Source organism: Argopecten irradians, chromosome 2 (assembly GCF_041381155.1).
Source record: "Argopecten irradians isolate NY chromosome 2, Ai_NY, whole genome shotgun sequence".
NCBI classification, from domain to species: Eukaryota; Metazoa; Mollusca; class Bivalvia; order Pectinida; family Pectinidae; genus Argopecten; species Argopecten irradians.
The window spans coordinates 38,177,126-38,196,773 of record NC_091135.1 but is presented as its reverse complement, the minus strand read 5'-3'; the positions used below and the strand labels follow the sequence as shown (position 1 = coordinate 38,196,773).

Sequence of the window (19,648 nt, the reverse complement as noted above, 5' to 3'; positions counted from 1 at the left end):
CAAAAAAAAACAATTTTTGATCTGTATGAAAAAGATATTTTGGGTCAAATCTAAATATCTAAGTTATTTATCACGAATAGTCATAAATTTACTTTTTCCGGACTAAACTAAACGATGTCATTCTTCTATTAGAAAAACATAAAGGATCTGCGTCTATTGAATGTTTAAGTCAAGTTACATAGACGCTTGTATTGGATAACACGAGAAAATCGAAAATCATAATGACAACACAAATGTCAAAGTTAGTGCCTCTTATAAGAAGCCTTGGAAAAAGTTCGGCATCTAATTCGATGTATATAGGACATGTTGTGAAAAGGAGTGCTACAAACCCAGATAACCTGAAGATACAGACAAGCAAAATGAAGTTGGACAAATATTTGAAAAAAGTAAGCTAAGTCACTTCATCTGTTCACTGCTCCAGTCTAATCCCTATTGAGATTCTTCCTCTGGACTCTTTTATATTCGGACGTCTGATAGATAGACATCTATCAGACGTCCGAATATAAAAGAGTCTAGAGGAGGAATCTCAATAGGGATTATGCTCCAGTCATGGTCAGTAACGATGCTAAACTGTTGGCTAACAAAGTACATTCAGCATTTTGACTACAATACATTAAAGTTAGAAACTTGACCATTTATATATCTGAGTGTGGTGACAGATTTTGAGTATAGATTATCCACACGTTCAAAAGTATTTAAATTGAACAGGTTGGACACACTACCGCTTGTGAGTAACACTAACCAGCTAACAGTATAGCTGGTAGTCCTGCATTTGAGTAGTCATTTAGATTTCCAAGTGCAGGATTCTTTGAAATAAAACCAGATGCAGTGGTTTAGAAAAAATTCGAAAAAGGACGTCAAAACTTTCAGATTGCCATATATATATCTGATTTTAACTATGTTTTTGTGCATGAAATTAGTAATAATTGGTTTATATTGTCAACTTTTGTCGTAAAACAACTTTATATCATGCATATTCATTTCACATAATCCTGCATTTGTATAGATTATTGATTGCTTAGCTTATAATTGTTACTCAAATGCAGGACTGTTACACAAATGCAGCCATAACGTTAGATTAATCATTTGTTCTGTAACAGTAGAGGAGACAATGTAGCGACCAGACCAGGATTTGAACCTGAGACCTCCGAACACTAGCCAAATGCTCTAACCAACTGAGCGACCAAGTTCAATCACAATACAGTTCTAATTATGTCGGCTACATCAGTTGTATATTGTGTTAAAAGTTGTTCTAAATGGAAATATTGTCTCCATGAAAAAGGTAACAAATAAGTGATTAAATTCAATAAATAATATATTTTCATTAATTTATTTACATGTACTTATAATTTTATTTTTTTATTTTTCAGTTTTTCCCTAACAGAAAGTTCTATTGGGCCGAAGATAATTCTCATAACTGTTTGATAGGTGACATTGTGTTAATCAGATCTCTTCCGAGAAGTGAAGACAAAAGGCTAGTCACACATAAAGTTGATCGTGTTGTGTATAAACTGGGCTGTGTGGTAGATCCTGTCACTGGTCGGCGTTGTAGAGGAACAGAATTTGTGGACGAGGCTGATGAAGGGACAGAAAAACCATTAGTGATCAAAGAAGTATAGATATCATAAATTGCTATTGACATTTGTACAGATGTGTGTATTAGTCACAAGGATAGTGTGGCTTACAGAGGATTTTGTTGTTATAGTTACAATTGAGTGAATCAACAAAAAAGAAAAAATAGAAAATTGAAAAGATAAAAGGTAGTTTGTGTTGAATGTGAAAGAATCAGGAATATGACATAGGGCAGGCTAGCGCTGTGTACAAACAGTTACCATCTACATGTATGCATGACCAATGGATCTGTGACATTTTGACATAAATAGCCTGAAGTGAATGTATCGTGCACCAATTCCCGGAATTAAGTTTCTGGATTTATATGAATGTGTCACTTTCACACAACTCATATATAAGTAATTGTTGATAACTTGATCAAAGAAGAAACCTTTGTTGGAGTTTATGTGAATACATTTTTAATAATAAAAAAATTTATTTTGTAGATAATTTTGCAAAAAAAAAACCATTAAAATGTGATAAAACAAATTTTCACATGAACAGTAATTTTTATTTTGATGCTTTTTTTTAAATTAAAAGCAAAAAGTTGTGCTGTGAAAATCTTTTTCTAACCTGTCTTAAATTTGACTTTTTTGCATCATAGTCTTAGTGGTTTACTCAGATTGTCTTATTAATGCCAATTAATTACACGTACAATAATTATTATAAATTAAATTATCATATGATGGTAGTGCTCTAATGCATTGCAGTCAGCTGTGGTGTGGGTAGCAATAGCCAAGTGGTGAAGGTGTCCCACACATTACTTCACGTTTATAGCCCTCCACATAAGGATAGTAAGCTCAAATCCAATGAGGTGCAGTTACATGAATTGCCCGATACTGATTGTAGGTTGGTCATTCCTTTCTTGCTTTCCTCGAGCTCCTTATCTGGCATCCTTAAAGGATTTGTGCAGCCAAAATTTCTTTTTGATAATACGTCAGGATATTGCTTTGGATGAATGAAAAATCAAGTCCCACCCAAAGAATCGCCTAGCTTTTAGCACTATCGGTTGGTTTTGGTCGTGATTTACGGGTAGTGTCGACTACGGTTCAGAGATAATGAGCTAGGCGGTCACGTGGTCTTGTGATGTCAGAGTAGCTTTATGATGTAGATATTTTCAGTTTCAAAACATTCCATTTACACCATTTCAAACATTCAAACAAGTATATACATTTTGTATCTAACTTTAGATTAGATAATCAGTCCACTTTGATAACGATATCAAAATGATGTTCGGATCAGTCTGGACTGAGATTTAGATAGAATATTAAAAAAAATAAGCATGAATATATCTATAATGTGTGTTTTTATTTCAAACTTCTGCTATAATGATGCAAACACGGCATAGTTTTTGAGTAAAAATAAAATGTGGGCGGTTGTCAGTTACATGTATGTGATATTGGAGAAACAGTACCGATCTTATATCGAAAATATTATGTATATCTATATTGTTGCCTTTGAAACTTTATCCATAACTTTTACTATAAAGCAGACATACAACAATGATATTTCTGATATGTGATTTTAGATACAGTATAAGTGTAGATTTTAAAAAAAAAATCATTATTTAAAAATTATACTAATCCTTAAAATAGCCTATTCATTGGCGATCCTTTTGTATATCATACCGAGATTTTAATAGTGGTAATGCTGTAACCCTTCTTGTATGACTATACATGTAGATTCGAAACGGTGAAAATACATGCTTAGAATTCTTACTTATACCTTAGAAATTACGGAAGATTGCTATATGCCACGATTACATTATTACTAGTACTTGACTGGAATAATTTTTAAGGTTAAACCTTTAGTTGAAATAGTTCTTAGAACCATTTTTGTTTCTGAATAAGTCAACTTCCATTATTATTTTATCTGTGTACGACATATATATCTATATTTAGGCTTTAAAGGATTTACCTCTATTTCCCCCTATTCTGTGGTGACCATTGCTCGGTTGTTGTACCATAGTCTTGCCCCAATTCGTCAATTGGGGTTACATACACAAAGACCCTGTTATTTATAAACTCATTTACTGATCGAAAATGTTTAAGGTAAACTCAATCAAAAGAATGAAAAAACGGAATTTGGACGAGCCAAGTTATTGAATTTGTTTACAATCCATGCTAAGAATACAACCCTAGGACAAGTATTGAGGATTTAAATAGTAAGGTCTATTGTCATACCTCTATTTTCACATAACTGGCTTTACATAATAGATTTCTCCATATAAAATGCAATACAGTTTCTGAGTCTGCCCATCTAATTTGTGCTAGGTTTCAAAGTAATTGATGGCCAGGGTGTCAGATAAACAAAATTTAGTACAGTTAGTCCTTAACACAAGATTATATATGTAAATTAAATATAGGATTCCCCCTTACCCATATTTACTAGAATAAAGTTTGTGTACACACATTTTCACGATTTCAAATTATTGGTTACAAATCCATGCAGAAAATAAATTTTTACTTGATTTCCAGGACTACAATATTTGCTTTTTGGATTAGGGGTTTTATTTGAATTGGGTAATTTCCAGTGTGGTAGTTGTATTTGGGTAAGGGTGGATATGAGAGTTGTTTTTCCACTGCCCCATATGACATGGGGTGCCAGTCTTTAAAAAACAAAATTTATACAAGTTCTGTCCCCTTTTGCACAAAGGATGTTTTAACAATGTGTTGGACTGCCAAATGAATTGGTTATGCTTTATACACTAAAAGCAGTATGAAACTCCACTAGGAGTAATAGCAAGTTTGTTTTATGGGATTTGTACAGTAATTATTTTGTATATGGTTTTTCCTTTTCATATTTACATTATTGATGGCCATGTGCCCTATGCCCCAAATGGGGGGGCCCATAGCCATAATTGGATAGATACAAGTTATTATTTTCCAATCTAGAGTGTCCTGCAAGCGCACTATGTTTTGCCGTATTTTTATTATAGTTTAAAAGTGTCTTTTCAAGGATGTTTGTGGTACTGATTCTATTAGAAAAATTTAGGTTACAATCCATGCAGAACTTGTATTGACAAGTTATGGGATTTTTTTATGCAAAATGAATATCTTTTAAATAAATTTTTTTTCAAAAATTTAAATAAATATTTATTGTTTAATTTAGGTTTATTTTTCACTTCGATAACACTCCCCTAAATTCTTCATACCCCTCAAGGGGTACCTTAATCAGAGCCAAAATATTATACAATTATCGGTATGTTACCCTGTAATTTGGCCATTACTATATTTCACTAAGGGTCTGCCCCTTTGAAGCCAAAATTGTTGCGGTATAGACTAAATTCGTTTTGACCCTCGGGGGGATTAGATGCCATTTTCTTTGCGAAATCTAGGACTTAAGTAAGATTTTAACGCATCCCGATTTATTAGTTTATTTTTCCCTATTTCCCCCCCCCATTGCCCCCACAATGATTGGGTCTTGAGCCAAAAGTTTTTATAAGATCTGTTATGAAAAAAAGGATGTTGATTTTTGGCCACAAATTTGGTTAAAAGAAAAGCAATCCAAAAACTCTAGGAAATTTGTAGCGTTTTATCAAAGGATTTACCTTTATTTTCTACCTTTATATTAAAAATGTATTTTTCCATAAACTCCCCTTGAAGGGGGGGTCAGATTTTGCAAAAAAAAACCCATTAAAATGTGATAAAACAAATTTTCACATGAACAGTAATTTTTATTTTGATGCTTTTTTTTAAATTAAAAGCAAAAAGTTGTGCTGTGAAAATCTTTTTCTAACCTGTCTTAAATTTGACTTTTTTGCATCATAGTCTTAGTGGTTTACTCAGATTGTCTTATTAATGCCAATTAATTACACGTACAATAATTATTATAAATTAAATTATCATATGATGGTAGTGCTCTAATGCATTGCAGTCAGCTGTGGTGTGGGTAGCAATAGCCAAGTGGTGAAGGTGTCCCACACATTACTTCACGTTTATAGCCCTCCACATAAGGATAGTAAGCTCAAATCCAATGAGGTGCAGTTACATGGAATTGCCCGATACTGATTGTAGGTTGGTCATTCCTTTCTTGCTTTCCTCGAGCTCCTTATCTGGCATCCTTAAAGGATTTGTGCAGCCAAAATTTCTTTTTGATAATACGTCAGGATATTGCTTTGGATGAATGAAAAATCAAGTCCCACCCAAAGAATCGCCTAGCTTTTAGCACTATCGGTTGGTTTTGGTCGTGATTTACGGGTAGTGTCGACTACGGTTCAGAGATAATGAGCTAGGCGGTCACGTGGTCTTGTGATGTCAGAGTAGCTTTATGATGTAGATATTTTCAGTTTCAAAACATTCCATTTACACCATTTCAAACATTCAAACAAGTATATATTTTATCTAACTTTAGATTAGATAATCAGTCCACTTTGATAACGATATCAAAATGATGTTCGGATCAGTCTGGACTGAGGATTTAGATAGAATATTAAAAAAAATAAGCATGAATATATCTATAATGTGTGTTTTTATTTCAAACTTCTGCTATAATGATGCAAACACGGCATAGTTTTTGAGTAAAAATAAAATGTGGGCGGTTGTCAGTTACATGTATGTGATATTGGAGAAACAGTACCGATCTTATATCGAAAATATTATGTATATCTATATTGTTGCCTTTGAAACTTTATCCATAACTTTTACTATAAAGCAGACATACAACAATGATATTTCTGATATGTGATTTTAGATACAGTATAAGTGTAGATTTAAAAAAAAAATCATTATTTAAAAATTATACTAATCCTTAAAATAGCCTATTCATTGGCGATCCTTTTGTATATCATACCGAGATTTTAATAGTGGTAATGCTGTAACCCTTCTTGTATGACTATACATGTAGATTCGAAACGGTGAAAATACATGCTTAGAATTCTTACTTATACCTTAGAAATTACGGAAGATTGCTATATGCCACGATTACATTATTACAGTACTTGACTGGAATAATTTTTAAGGTTAAACCTTTAGTTGAAATAGTTCTTAGAACCATTTTTGTTTCTGAATAAGTCAACTTCCATTATTATTTTATCTGTGTACGACATATATATCTATATGTGTGTGTGTGTGTAATATATATTCCTAGGTATGATCAGGGATATTTTATTTCCATTTGCTTTTACATCTTCATTTTAAAAATGGAGGTGACAATAAAATACCTAGAGCATTGATGTACGGGGTTTCCATAATTCAAATCACAATCCAATTAACGGAAGTCCTAACCTGATTGACAGTAAGACAATACCAAATACCCGATATAGTCCACCGAATAGCAAATTGCCCACGGCCAGGTAATTACAGGTGAGTTCGATGAATGGCGTTGCATACAGGTAAACAACATCCTGGTCCTGGTATTACATAACCATCAAACCAAAGACATGGCTAATTATATATCTATATCGGTGTATCTATTCGTATATCGATTAAAAATTGAACGCGACCATACTGTCTTAAAAAATAGTTTGTTTTGCTTAATATTTCAATATTTTGATCTTTTATAATATCAAAAATAAATTCTTTCTACCACATGTTGAAACGTATTACGGTATTGTAATAAATATATCTCAATTTATTCGGTTAGAAACACACAACACAATGTTTGTAATGATAAATTAGAGTATTTGAAACATCGAATTTCACTCTTTTAGTTATTTACATTCGAGCCAAAGTTATTGTACGATTAACTTCACTCAAAAGTAATCATAAAAAATAGTTGATTGGCTTTTCCTGTGACCGTCGATATAAGTGATAGCACATCAGTTATAGTACAGCTATAAGCCACGGACTATTGTGACGTCACACGCTTTAGAGCTAGAAAATATGCATAATTGAGTGGTCAGAAAATTTGACCCCGATATCGACGGCTTACGGGTTATTCCGGTCGCGCGTGGTACAGAGAGGTTTCTACACATGCTAATAAAGCCATTTCCAGCATAAACTGAAATTATCATTTTTGACTGCACAAATCCTTTAAACAAGAGGCCATGATACTAAGGCAATTGGTCACTCAAGATAGTCTCAACATGTTACCACAAGCCTCTCTTGGTGGAGACCTTGATTCCCATGTAGGGCAGTTGTTAGGTACCAACTGCTGGTCACTAGTTTTTCTCGGACCTTTATCTTTTGCTTGACCTTTTAAATCTGTTACATCCTTAAATGACCATTGCTGTGGCCTGTTAATAGGCTGTTAAACCAACTAAACCAAATTAAACCTATAGATAACTGGTTACTATACACAAAGACCCGAGTTTTTTTCCAAAAGCAGTACTTGTATCAGTGATGTGAGGTACTCGCTTCTTCATCTGACAATCAATTCAAAGGTGAGAAGATTGTTGATCTTAATTTCAATCAAGATATAATTAGATTCAATGCTTCACATACAAATTCTGACATGGATGGAAAGTGTAAGGTCTATGCGCGATATGTCTTTCAATAACTGGTTGTACAAAATAAGTAATAGCCAGTATTATAAATGTTGATTTCATTCTACACTTTACAAAATTAATAGTTTTTTTCAAACTATGAATAACAAATTGAAAGATACTTACTACAGATTCAAAGATATCGGAAAGAATATTTTGTATTTATTTCCTCGGTCAATAAAAAAATCAACAGAAATGTATCTGTAAATTTCATATCAATTTAATGCATCATTATCATTAACAAAGATTATATATATAAATTAAATTAGTATTATGGTAACAACTTTTTTACCTAAATAAAACAAATATTACTTGCAAAAAAAAGAAAGGTGTACAGCACATTTCACTTCATAATTATGCAATGAAGTACAAATGTAAATTTAGTACTATGAAATTAAATTTTTACTGTAAAACAATTCCAGCTATCAAACACATAGATTTTACAATTTATTCAACAAATACCATAAAAACAATAACATGGTAATCCATCCAATCGTGTTGGTATTTTGACAGGAGACATGGATATATTTCTACAGAATGTAACGCTGGATTCTATTGTTTTAAGATTTGTATCCATTTGACTTTTAAATAGTGTGATTTAACATGAAAAACAGCACTAACTTTATTCATATTTGAGCACTTCACAAACTGGTGAAAGTAGTATAGCATTCAACATGGTAAACTGTTATGGAACAATTGCATAATGGATATGTGTAATTATTTATGAATGACTATAACTTAATCTTTATATCACTAAACAGCAGGTATGAATAATCCAGCTAAAGATAATGCACACAACATTTTAAGGAAAACTCCCAACTTAGCCATGGAGAACAAAAATATCACAATTACCTTTATATATCTCATCTGCCATAATTAGTTGTGTAAATGTTCTCTTGCACTTTTCATATTTAAACATTCTCCTGTAAGTCAATAACAAACATGACATCAATGTAATTTAAACATTCCCCTGTTAGCCAATAACAAACATGGCATCAATGTTATTTAAACAATCTACTGTTGGCCTATAACAGACATGGCATCAATGTTATTTAAACATTTCATACAAGGAATACCATATTATAAATTAGCTCAATAGATTGAGGAGGGCTTAAGAGTCAAGATGCTCTCTCCCACAATCTTTCCTATTGAAAATTGAACCTGGATGGCATTTGTGCCAAGACCTTTTGTATATAATTATTGATTGAGGAGGCTACCAGCTGCTAAAATGGGCTCTGACATAAGTCTTATATATGTCCACACAAACAACCACATTAATTATAGTGAAGTAACTGAAGCCCTCAAGGCAGTATAAAAAATAATATCTCCACTAATAGATACAAGCGGACTTCATATAATGGACTACAATGTACATGTATTAAGTTGATCATATCCAAGGTCATACAGTACTACACGTAGTAAGAACAGTTCACCTATAAATGAATATATGGATGGCCCAACTTATATAGGGTATAAAACCTAACATTATGGTTAATAATACACATTGCTCGAATAAGGCATACTACCATTTCCACACTCCTTCCTCACTGATATAAAAGAACCAGAAGATATTATTCACATAAACACAAAACATTTACAAAGTAGTATATTAGTCTCAGTTTCTCTACAGCCTTATTTACTTGCACTCTTATTCATTTTCCCCATAGGTATAACAAAGTCTCTCTCAACTTATTGGATAAGATCATTCTTGACAAATAAACAATTAGTCAATCTTTCCTGACAAAAGCAATTACATGTAGTTAATCTTTCTTGACAAAAAATTAATAAGACAATCTTTCAAAGGTTATGATGTAATTCTTAGTTAAAATATTGCCTTTATAGTAGCTGAAATCGTTCCATGCTAACATGTTGTTTTATTGATGGATTGTCTCCCTTGATCAGTTTCCATGGTAAAAATATTTTGTTCTCAGAGTCGTAATCAATATAAGAAAGTTTGAACCAGCAACATTTATTCCTAAATGTTATCATTGGCTTCAATAATATTCCTTCAGAATTAATCATTATAAGTTAAGGATGTTGTACAGAGGTTATAACATGAACCAGACACTCTCAGGCAGCATAGACATGTATTCCACAAAACGTAGTTAAAGTCATCAATTACGCAATGCTTGTAATCTGCAAAGAAATAGCAAAACATTATTAATATTGCTATGAACTAGATTAGCTGCCACATTTAAACAAGTAACTGAATACATAAATGAATAATGATTATCAAGTTGTAAAAGAGACTAGTTGAAAGACTGATCTGTATACAGGCGTAAATTTCAAGCAAAAATACCCCCATGAGGTTGAAGTACACTATGAACCTTGTTTGAATAGGTAATACACTTCTCCAACAATGTTACAGGTAAAACACGAAGAGACACTTTTGATAATTACGTCCTGCCCATAAAAACTTTCTCAATATCAACATCTAATATTACTGGATAAGGTAATACACATGATTTAATAAGTTTTCTTCAATTCATTTTATAAATCATTATTTACACTGAATACCACAGCAGTGGGCGAGTTGTTTCAAAAGATGTCAAAGCAATTTACCACATGCCCTCTACCTCTATCCCATGTGGGGCAGATTCCAGGTACTGATTGTTTGTTGTGTGTTTTTTCTCTGGGTACTCTGGTTTCTTCTACCATCTAATCTTGACACGTCCTAAAATGACCCTGGCTGTTACTAGGATACTAAACAAATCAAACCAAACACAATATTGTTGAACACCATACCTTCGATTAAGGTCATCCTCTCGTTGGTGTTCCTTATCCTTGGTTTTGACGGAATCTTTAGCCACACTGAGGTCACTTAATTGATCCATCATCTCCAGACCGCTTTCCTCTGCGACTTGTTTGATGAGGTCATCAACCTGTTCAGTTGGTGCAGATAGCGCTGTGGCATCGCTCATCGTGTTCTCTAGGGTCTGAAATAGTCATTTTAATGCTTTAATTTTCCATATAAACAAGAGGCCCAGAGGGCCTGTATCGCTCACCTGGTTTGTAATGTCAAGTAATGTTCTGAATACAGGTTCATTGTTTCTTTTCTGAAGGAATTTTAATATCAACCTCTAAATCCCCTATTGGGCCCCACCCCTCTTTTTTTATACAAGTTCTGTTCCCCTTCCCCCAAGGATGTTTATGGCCAAATTTGGTCACAATCCAAGCAAAACTCTAGGACAAGAAGTGATTTATAGGATTTACCTCTATTACCCCTATTGGGCCCCACCCGTCCTGCCCTCAGGGGGCCAGAGTCAAAATTTATACAAGTTCTGTTCCCCTTCCCCCAAGGATGTTTGTGGCCAAATTTGGTTACAATCCATGTAGAACTCTATGACTAGTAGTGATTTAAAGGATTTACCTCTATTTCCCCTATTGGGCCCCGCCCCTCCTGCCCCCGGGGACCAGAGCCAAAATTTATACAAGTTCTGTTCCCCTTCCCCAAAGGATGTTTGTGGCCAAATTTGGTTACATTCCATTCAGAACTCTATGACTAGTAGCGATTTAAAGGATTTACCTCTATTTCCCCTATTGGGCCCCGCCCCTCCTGCCCCTGGGGGATCAGAGCCAAAATTTATACAAGTTCTGTTCCCCTTCCCCAAAGGATGTTTGTGGCTAAATTTGGTTACAATCCATTCAGAACTCTATGACGAGAAGCGATTTAAAGGATTTACCTCTATTTCCCCTATTGGGCCCCGCCCCTCCTGCCCCCGGGGGGTCAGAGCCAAAATTTATACAAGGTCTGTTCCCCCTCCCCCAAGGATGTTTGTGGCCAAATTTGGTTACATTCCATTCTGAACTCTATGACTAGTAGCGATTTAAAGGATTTACCTCTATTACCCCTATTGGGCCCCGCCCCTCCTGCCCCCGGGGGACCAGAGCCAAAATTTATACAAGTTCTGTTCCCCTTCCCCAAAGGATGTTTGTGGCCAAATTTGGTGACATTCCATTCAAAACTCTATGACTAGTAGCGATTTAAAGGATTTACCTCTATTTCCCCTATTCGGCCCTGCCCCTGCCCCTCCTGCCCCCGGGGGACCAGAGTCAAAATTTACACAGGTTCTGTTCCCCTTCCCCCAAGGATGTTTGTCGCCGAATTTGGTTACAATTCATGTAGAACTCTATTACAAGTAGCGATATAAAGGATTTACCTCTATTTCCCCTATTAGGCCCCACCCCTCCTGCCCCCGGGGGACCAGAGCCAAAATCTAAACAAATTCTGTTCCCCTTCCCCAAAGGATGTTTGTGGCCAAATTTGGTTACATTCCATTCAGAACTCTATGACGAGAAGCGATTTAAAGGATTTACCTTTATTACCCCTATTGGGCCCCGCCCCTCCTGCCCCCAGGGGACCAGAGTCAAAATTTCTACAAGTTCTGTTCCCCTTCCCCCAAGGATGTTTGTGGCCAAATTTGGTTACAATTCATGTAGAACTCTATGACTAGTAGCGATTTAAAGGATTTACCTCTATTACCCCTATTGGGCCCCGCCCCTCCTGCCCCCCGGGGGGTCAGAGCCAAAATTTATACAAGTTCTGTTCCCCTTCCCCCAAGGATGTTTGTGGCCAAATTTGGTTACATTCCATTCAGAACTCTATGACTTGTAGCTATTTAAAGGATTAACCTTTATTTCCCCTGAGGGGCTCCGCCCCTCCTGCCCCCGGGGGATCAGAGCCAAAATTTATACAAGTTCTGTTCCCCTTCCCCCAAGGATGTTTGTGGCTAATTTTGGTTACAATCCATGCAGAACTCTAGGACAAGTAGCGATTTAAAGGATTTACCTCTATTACCCCTATTGGGCCCCGCCCCTCCTGCCCCCGGGGGACCAGAGCCAAAATTTATACAAGTTCTGTTTCTCTTCCCCCAAGGATGTTTGTGGTCAAATTTGGTTACAATCCATGCAGAACTCTAGGACAAGTAGCGATTTATAGGATTTACCTCTATTTCCCCTATTGGGCCCCGCCCCTCCTGCCCTGGGGGGGACAGAGCCAAAATTTATACAAGTTCTGTTCCCCCTCCCCCAAGGATGTTTGTGGCCAAATTTGGTTACAATCCATGCAGAACTCTATGACTAGTAGCAATTTAAAGGAAATGTTGACGGACGGACGGACGGACTGACGTACAGACAGACGGACGTACGGACGTACGGACGGACGACGGACGCCGCGCCATGACATAAGCTCACTGGCCCTTCGGGCCAGGTGAGCTAAAAAGGAAATCGAGATACACAGATGGGTATTGAGTATTCCATTAACATGATAATCCATATGTTCCCATGGCCAGGACTCCAATATAAATTGCTCCCAATTATGGTTGGATTTCATCTCTAAGCTTCTTTAAGATTTTTTAACTATATATACCTTTTCATAAGTGTCTCATCAGCCGATATTGGTTGGGCATCAAAATAACTTGTACATTATTTATCAATGGCTGTATATTTTTACGATGTGCGACACTAAAATAAAATATCGATTGACTGATTGACTTCTTTAGGTAATTAGTTTTAGAAATAGATTATCCATGACAATCACTATTAAACAAATTCTGTAGTCCTGGAGTTGGGTAGATGCTTTACTGGAATTACACTTATATAATTATTCTGTACATTTTACTGATTTGGAAATAACCATTTTACCTGTATTATTATTGGTAAATTAGGAGATTTGTGTAAAATCTCATATATATGGTGAACATTAATCTGTAAAGTAACCTAAACAAGATAATAAAGTTCCTCAATATTTTCATTTGATAACCATTTACCATTGGACATGGATTACTAGTCTGGCTACCAGACCTCTATATAAGTTGTTTTTTCAACAGAATTCTGATACTAAATTATCTCCCCATAGTTAGAAATTTAGAATCTTAAAGATGCTCCACCACTGACAAATGGTATTTTTTCACTTTCAAAAACAGAGGCAGGCGATTTAGTATTTTTCTTCAGTTACAAAAGTTATTTAGTTTACACCATTACCACCATTGAAAAGTTTGAGCTTCTAATTTTACTTCAAGTTAAAATATGAAAAATAATTAATTGCATCCCGAAAAAAATCTGTGTCACTATATCAATACATGGAATGAGGTACTTATTGCGCATGCACCAAAGGCGAAATAAATTATTTTATATTATTTGTTGTGTTAATTAGACATATATATACACGATTAAACACCAATTATTGTTCAAATGATGAATGTCATTTATGCTCTGTCGGCAGTGGAGCATCTTAAAGTTAGACACATCACAGATTTAGATAAAAATATTATCACAAATTTTAGTTTTCAATTTTCAGCAATGATTAAAATATTCTAGAAACTGGAGGACTATTGGATGACATGCATGCATTCAAAGGTTTCATTTCAGATTCAAACAGCATTTACATCCCACCCCCCTAATACTCCTATACTAATGCTTACCGATGTCTGTACATCCAGATCTTCAAACTGTCCTTCAAACTTTTGCATCACCTTATCAATCTGATGGAGAAAGATACATATCTCAAAAAAGAACAATAACATTTCCACTGATAAATCTACATGTATAACACTTTTTTTGGTCAAGGTTACAGCTAATGAAATATTCTTATTAACAATCTGCTAATACTCTTTATTTTTTAATTTATTGAACTGGATGAGTGAATAATCTAGGTCAAGTTTGTATCAATAAAATGTCATGCGCTCTAATAACAGATACTTTAATTGATAGCATCTTTAATATTGCTAAGCTCTGCATAGAAGGAAAAGAAGTATGTTTTTATGCTTGCCTCGAATTTATACAAAAGATATAACAGAGATAGGAACCAGTAGTGCATATTAAGATAATTTATTTTCCTCTACATATATTCTTTAAAATTACCTCAGCTAAATTCATGGAAGACATGGCCTTTTCCAGTGATTTTGATACACCTTCAATGCCTTTGACCATCTGCAAAGAAAAAGAAAATAAATAACCCATTAACTAAATAACAGTTGTGTAATATCTTGTTTTTGATATGTCAGAAATAAAACGTAGAATTTTATAATAACTAGGGTTGTAACAATACTTCAGTCTATCAACATAATGCGTTTGTATGTCTCTAAACTTGATCAATCGATGGCAAATTCAACAAGTCGATATCAATCGCTGAAAGTCTGCCAAGCTTACAATAGTTTCAATAGTTAGATATTTTATCTGTAGCTTGGACTAAAATGATGTACTCACAGAGGTTTGATACAGTAATAAACTAACAATCAGTATAAAATGTTGCTTTTTCCATGCTTTCCAATCAAAAAGCAATTAATGACATTGTTCTCAATCACGAATTTTAGTGTATTTGAGTTGCTACTGACTTTAGCAAGTTAAGGGAACTTAGGGAAGTAACTTTTGGCAATAGTCATCCCTAATGATTACTGAACAAATCAGGTTTGACCAGGTAATAGACCTATTCTTACACTTTTCATAGAAACAGCTGTTTGTACACGACTCGCCACGCCGTCCAATCTTGCAGCCATTCTTAGATAGGATAATCCCTCATTCCTCTTCCTAATAGCATTCTCAGCATATATTTTTGCAGCCTCTATATTTTTCTGTGCAATAGCCTGAAATAGGAAACATTATATCACCTCAGTTTAAACATTTCAAAATATGTTTTAGGATTGGTTCAGGTAACCGTTTCATAAACCATGGAAAAATCACAAATATTTTCTTTTTTTATTGTTATACTTTTTTCATATTAAAAAATAATTTGAAAACAATAATTGTCAATCATGCACTTACAATAATACAACCACAGCAACATGCTTTACCAATATAATGGTGAACAGTCTTTATTAGTATTTTCTGTAATTGATTTTTTAATCACATTTTATCTTTAAACAACTATTATTACCTTCTTAACTTTTGCTTTTTCTTTCACATGTTCTTTTTCTGCTTTACTAGCAAACCTTTCCATTTGCTTTCTGTTAAACTGTCAAACAAAAACAGACTTATTTATTATTAAACTACAAAAATTTGATCAGTCTGTGGTGACAGCTAAATATTGGAAGAAAATTAAGAAATATTAATACCTTGTAATTGTGATGACTTTAAAAACTGGTATTGATTATATTAAAGTTCAATTTATCAGACTAAAGAAATTGTCATCAGTGTTTGGCTTATCAAATCATTGAGAGCAAATTCAAATATCAATAGTAATCTGATCCCTCGACTTAGGATAAAATATAATAAAATTTCCAAACATTTCAGGTTAAGGGGAGATAAACTTGAAGTAAAATGGATCTCTGGAGTTGAGGATCAAATATACCAGTAATAGAATTTCTATACATTTCAGGTTAAAGGAAGATAATATTATTATTAGCGGTAAAATAGATCACAGATCCCTCGCCATCGAGTTGAAGATCAAGTATTTCAGAATAAGGGGAAATAATCTTTAAGTAAAATTGTTCTCTCAAGTCGAGGATCAAATATAATAGAATTTGTATACATTTCACACTAAGAGGAGATATTCTTGAAGTAAAATTGATCCCTTAAGTTGTTGTTATAGTTATATATTTCCATTCTACTTTCTGTTTCCCGTTTAATCTATGTTAATCCAGATGGGCAATATCTGGCTATGAACTCCAATCTGGTCAAGCGTATGAATATCTAACGTTTCCGCCGCGTCACTGACAATGTAATCAATGTATACTTATGCCTATACATAACGGTCAAATAATTTCAAAAGTGGTTTTAAAGTTGTGCAGTCTATGAAATCTAATAGTATTATCGTGTTGACAAAATCACTTGTATTAAAAAAAAACGTCATCGCATAATTTTCATTTGTTTGCTTGTTTCAAACCGTTTTTTGTTGAACTATATTCAGAAGTTGATGCTATTGCTGTTCCGTCTATTGAACTTGGTGACGTCAACACTAGCGCAAGCAGGAAATTTAGAGGATATACGTGTGTAGTTTTGAATTCGAATGATCGTAATGGAAATATAAGTAATAAACTGTTACCAGATTGGACATACAGTTGATATGAAGCCCATCCGTCCGAAAGATTAATATTCATGGCGCCCTAACGGGCGCCATTCTATTTATCTTCCTTCCGGATGGGCTTCATATCAACTGTATGTCCAATCTGGTAACAGTTTATTGCTTAAATAATAAATTAAGAGATTGGTGACAGGATTTTTAAGTTTAAAGGTGACTAGCTAGCTATTGTTCTTCATATTACAGTGATTTTTAAGGGTATTTTGGGGAAAAAAATTTGTAACAAATTGGGAATTTTTAATTGCAAAAAGAGCAGTTTTGGGGAAAAAATTTCATTACTGAAAATGGTATTATAGGTCATTAGATATTGTAAAACAGTAAACTTTATCAAAAAGTGATAACCATCACACCAGTTTCAGAGTAGTTTGTTTATAGATTAAATAACGAGGGGAGAGATTTCAGGGTTTTTTTCTCGTTTTTCAGCAACATGATTTGGGAATTTTTCATTGTAATTGGGAAGAAAATAGGGGGGTTTAGGATTGGGAATGGGGTCGACCCCAGTTATATAAGAAGAAAAATCACTGTATTATACATGCGCAGACACAATAACTTAAACCTAAGAACACAATATAATATTTCACACTATCTTTTTTTCAATTTAGCCCATAAGTAGTTGTATTGTGTTTAGTGGTTTAGATAATATTAAAGATGCTCCACCGCTGAGAAATGGTATTTTTTCACTATCAAAAATAGGAACAGACGATTTAGTATTTTTCTTCAGTTACAAAAGTTCCTTACTTTACACCATTAACACCATTGAAAAGTTTGAGCTTCTTATTTTACTTCAAGTTAAAAATATGAGAAATAATTAATTGCATCCCGAAAAAATTCCGAAGCACTATATCCTATATGGAATGAAGTAATGATTGCGCATGCACCAAAGGCGAACTAAATTATTTTATGTCATTTTTGTTCTAATTAGGCATATATATACACGATTAAACGCCAATTATTGTTCAAATGATGCATATCATTTACGCTCTGTCGGCGGTGGAGCATCTTTAATTGAATACTTTTAATAGTGCAAGGACATGCACTTACCTTGAGATTAAACAATGCATCTGAAAATAAAAACATAAAATACTAATTAATGGGACAATTCACTCACACTAATTCTTTTACATAATCAAGAAGCAAAATATGGCATAAATGTATTGTTCTACATTTCTTATGAAACATATAAGATAAAATATTGACAAATTCCACGTCATTATTTAGTATTTTAATTGATACTGTTGTAAATACAAATTGTTGATCAATACGATTAAGCAGGTACAACATGTACACTGTACCGATATCCGAGCCAAAGTCACGCACGTTAAACAAATGAACTACATAACCATTGTGGAGGTGATAAAAATGATTTTCTAGGCAAGAAAATTCACTTAATTAATAAGGTAAAAACACTACTGTCAGAGCGATTTGAGCAGTTCTAGACAAAAGTAGCATTTCTCTACGAGCAAGGGACAGGGTTCGGCATACAAGATGTTCGGCCACAATGTGTAATGGCGGACAGCAGCGAGCGAGTTTCAACATTTCACACGCATTTCAATACCATGGGCTTTTCTGGCATATCACGGAAAACCCGGCTGGTTTAATTCCCATTAGAACTGGTTATTTTTCTGATATATGTACAAATTTTAATGTTCTCTTAGACTGAATTGTCCCTTTAAGTTCCATAATGAAAACCCCATATTTCTGTCAAAATATAAGTTAAGCCTAGACAGTTTTAATTAAATCCAATAAATTAATATGTAGATGACCGATGTTCATGATCATCAGCGTTGAGGAACTTCTAATGACAAGGCCCTAAAATCCCTCAGCGACAGCAAGTGAAACAGTAAACCAAATGTCATGGACAGTGGCTGATCAGACATTACTACAAAAACAATTGATATAAGAGTACATGTACTAGAGTGTGCAATGGTTGGAATACCAATAACCTAATAATTCATAAATATTTTTATATAAATATAGAATTGTAATTCACTGACACTGTAATGTAGTACATTAAGTATCACTAATTAACAATAGCATGATCATGAGTCATAGAATTAAGTTAACGTGCATGTAAAGTTGAAATTTTATGAACTTAAATTTTATATGCAAGTTGTAAGTTATGTGTAAAATGATTACATTGAGAATTATCTATTAATCATGAATAAGTGGATATGATGAGTATACACTTTTTAGATTTTAAGTTCTTGGTTTCGTTAACATTATGCTGGCACTTTTTGTGACTTGACGACGTTTCATGTGTAGGTTTCACATATTTTGGCTACTCCTTTCTTCTTCTAGTAAACACACAACATCAAGCAGTAGTCAGGTAGTATATATTATATGCATGTAAACAAATGCCATGTTTGATGTAAAAGCCATATTTGCAGCGCATAATTCGACAATTTTGTATATACTACCGTTGAATACATACCGTCAAGTTTACTCCCCATCGTATCGCTTTGATTACCTATGTTTGAAACTGTCACTATATTTGTTTTTGCTTCACAAGGAAATGACAAATTTCCTCAACCGGTTGTGACGTCACGCCATACGGAATGAATAAATGGAGACTCCTCATTGGTTGAAAACTAAGAATG

At 34.1% G+C, this 19,648-nt stretch overlaps 2 protein-coding genes across 2 annotated transcripts; one reads left to right on the top strand and one right to left on the bottom strand.

Moving 5' to 3' along the window:
* Positions 1-164: 164 nt before the first annotated feature.
* Positions 165-2,100, top strand: LOC138315400 (small ribosomal subunit protein uS17m-like). Its single transcript, XM_069256399.1, has 2 exons — positions 165-386; positions 1,371-2,100. Exons 1-2 carry the CDS (start codon positions 222-224, stop codon positions 1,617-1,619), a joined length of 414 nt encoding a protein of 137 aa, XP_069112500.1. The 5' UTR covers positions 165-221; the 3' UTR covers positions 1,620-2,100.
* A 6,135-nt stretch (positions 2,101-8,235) lies between these two features.
* Positions 8,236-19,615, bottom strand: LOC138315399 (charged multivesicular body protein 1a-like). Its single transcript, XM_069256397.1, has 8 exons — positions 19,483-19,615; positions 18,093-18,112; positions 15,909-15,986; positions 15,472-15,618; positions 14,897-14,965; positions 14,458-14,517; positions 10,781-10,971; positions 8,236-10,171 (listed from the first exon to the last, which is right to left on the bottom strand). The coding sequence occupies exons 1-8, from the start codon at positions 19,499-19,501 to the stop codon at positions 10,150-10,152; spliced, it is 606 nt and encodes a 201-aa protein (XP_069112498.1). The 5' UTR covers positions 19,502-19,615; the 3' UTR covers positions 8,236-10,149.
* Between the last annotated feature and the right edge of the window lie 33 nt (positions 19,616-19,648).

Coding starts and splice junctions, on each gene's coding strand:
- LOC138315400 (XM_069256399.1), top strand. CDS start 222: ATGACAACACAAATGTCAAAGTTAGTGCCTCTTATAAGAAGCCTTGGA. Junction 387..1,370: donor TGGACAAATATTTGAAAAAA/GTAAGCTAAGTC, acceptor TTTATTTTTCAG/TTTTTCCCTAACAGAAAGTT.
- LOC138315399 (XM_069256397.1), bottom strand. Junction 15,987..18,092: donor ATGCATTGTTTAATCTCAAG/GTAAGTGCATGT, acceptor TTTGTTTGACAG/TTTAACAGAAAGCAAATGGA. Junction 15,619..15,908: donor AAAAAGCAAAAGTTAAGAAG/GTAATAATAGTT, acceptor TTCCTATTTCAG/GCTATTGCACAGAAAAATAT.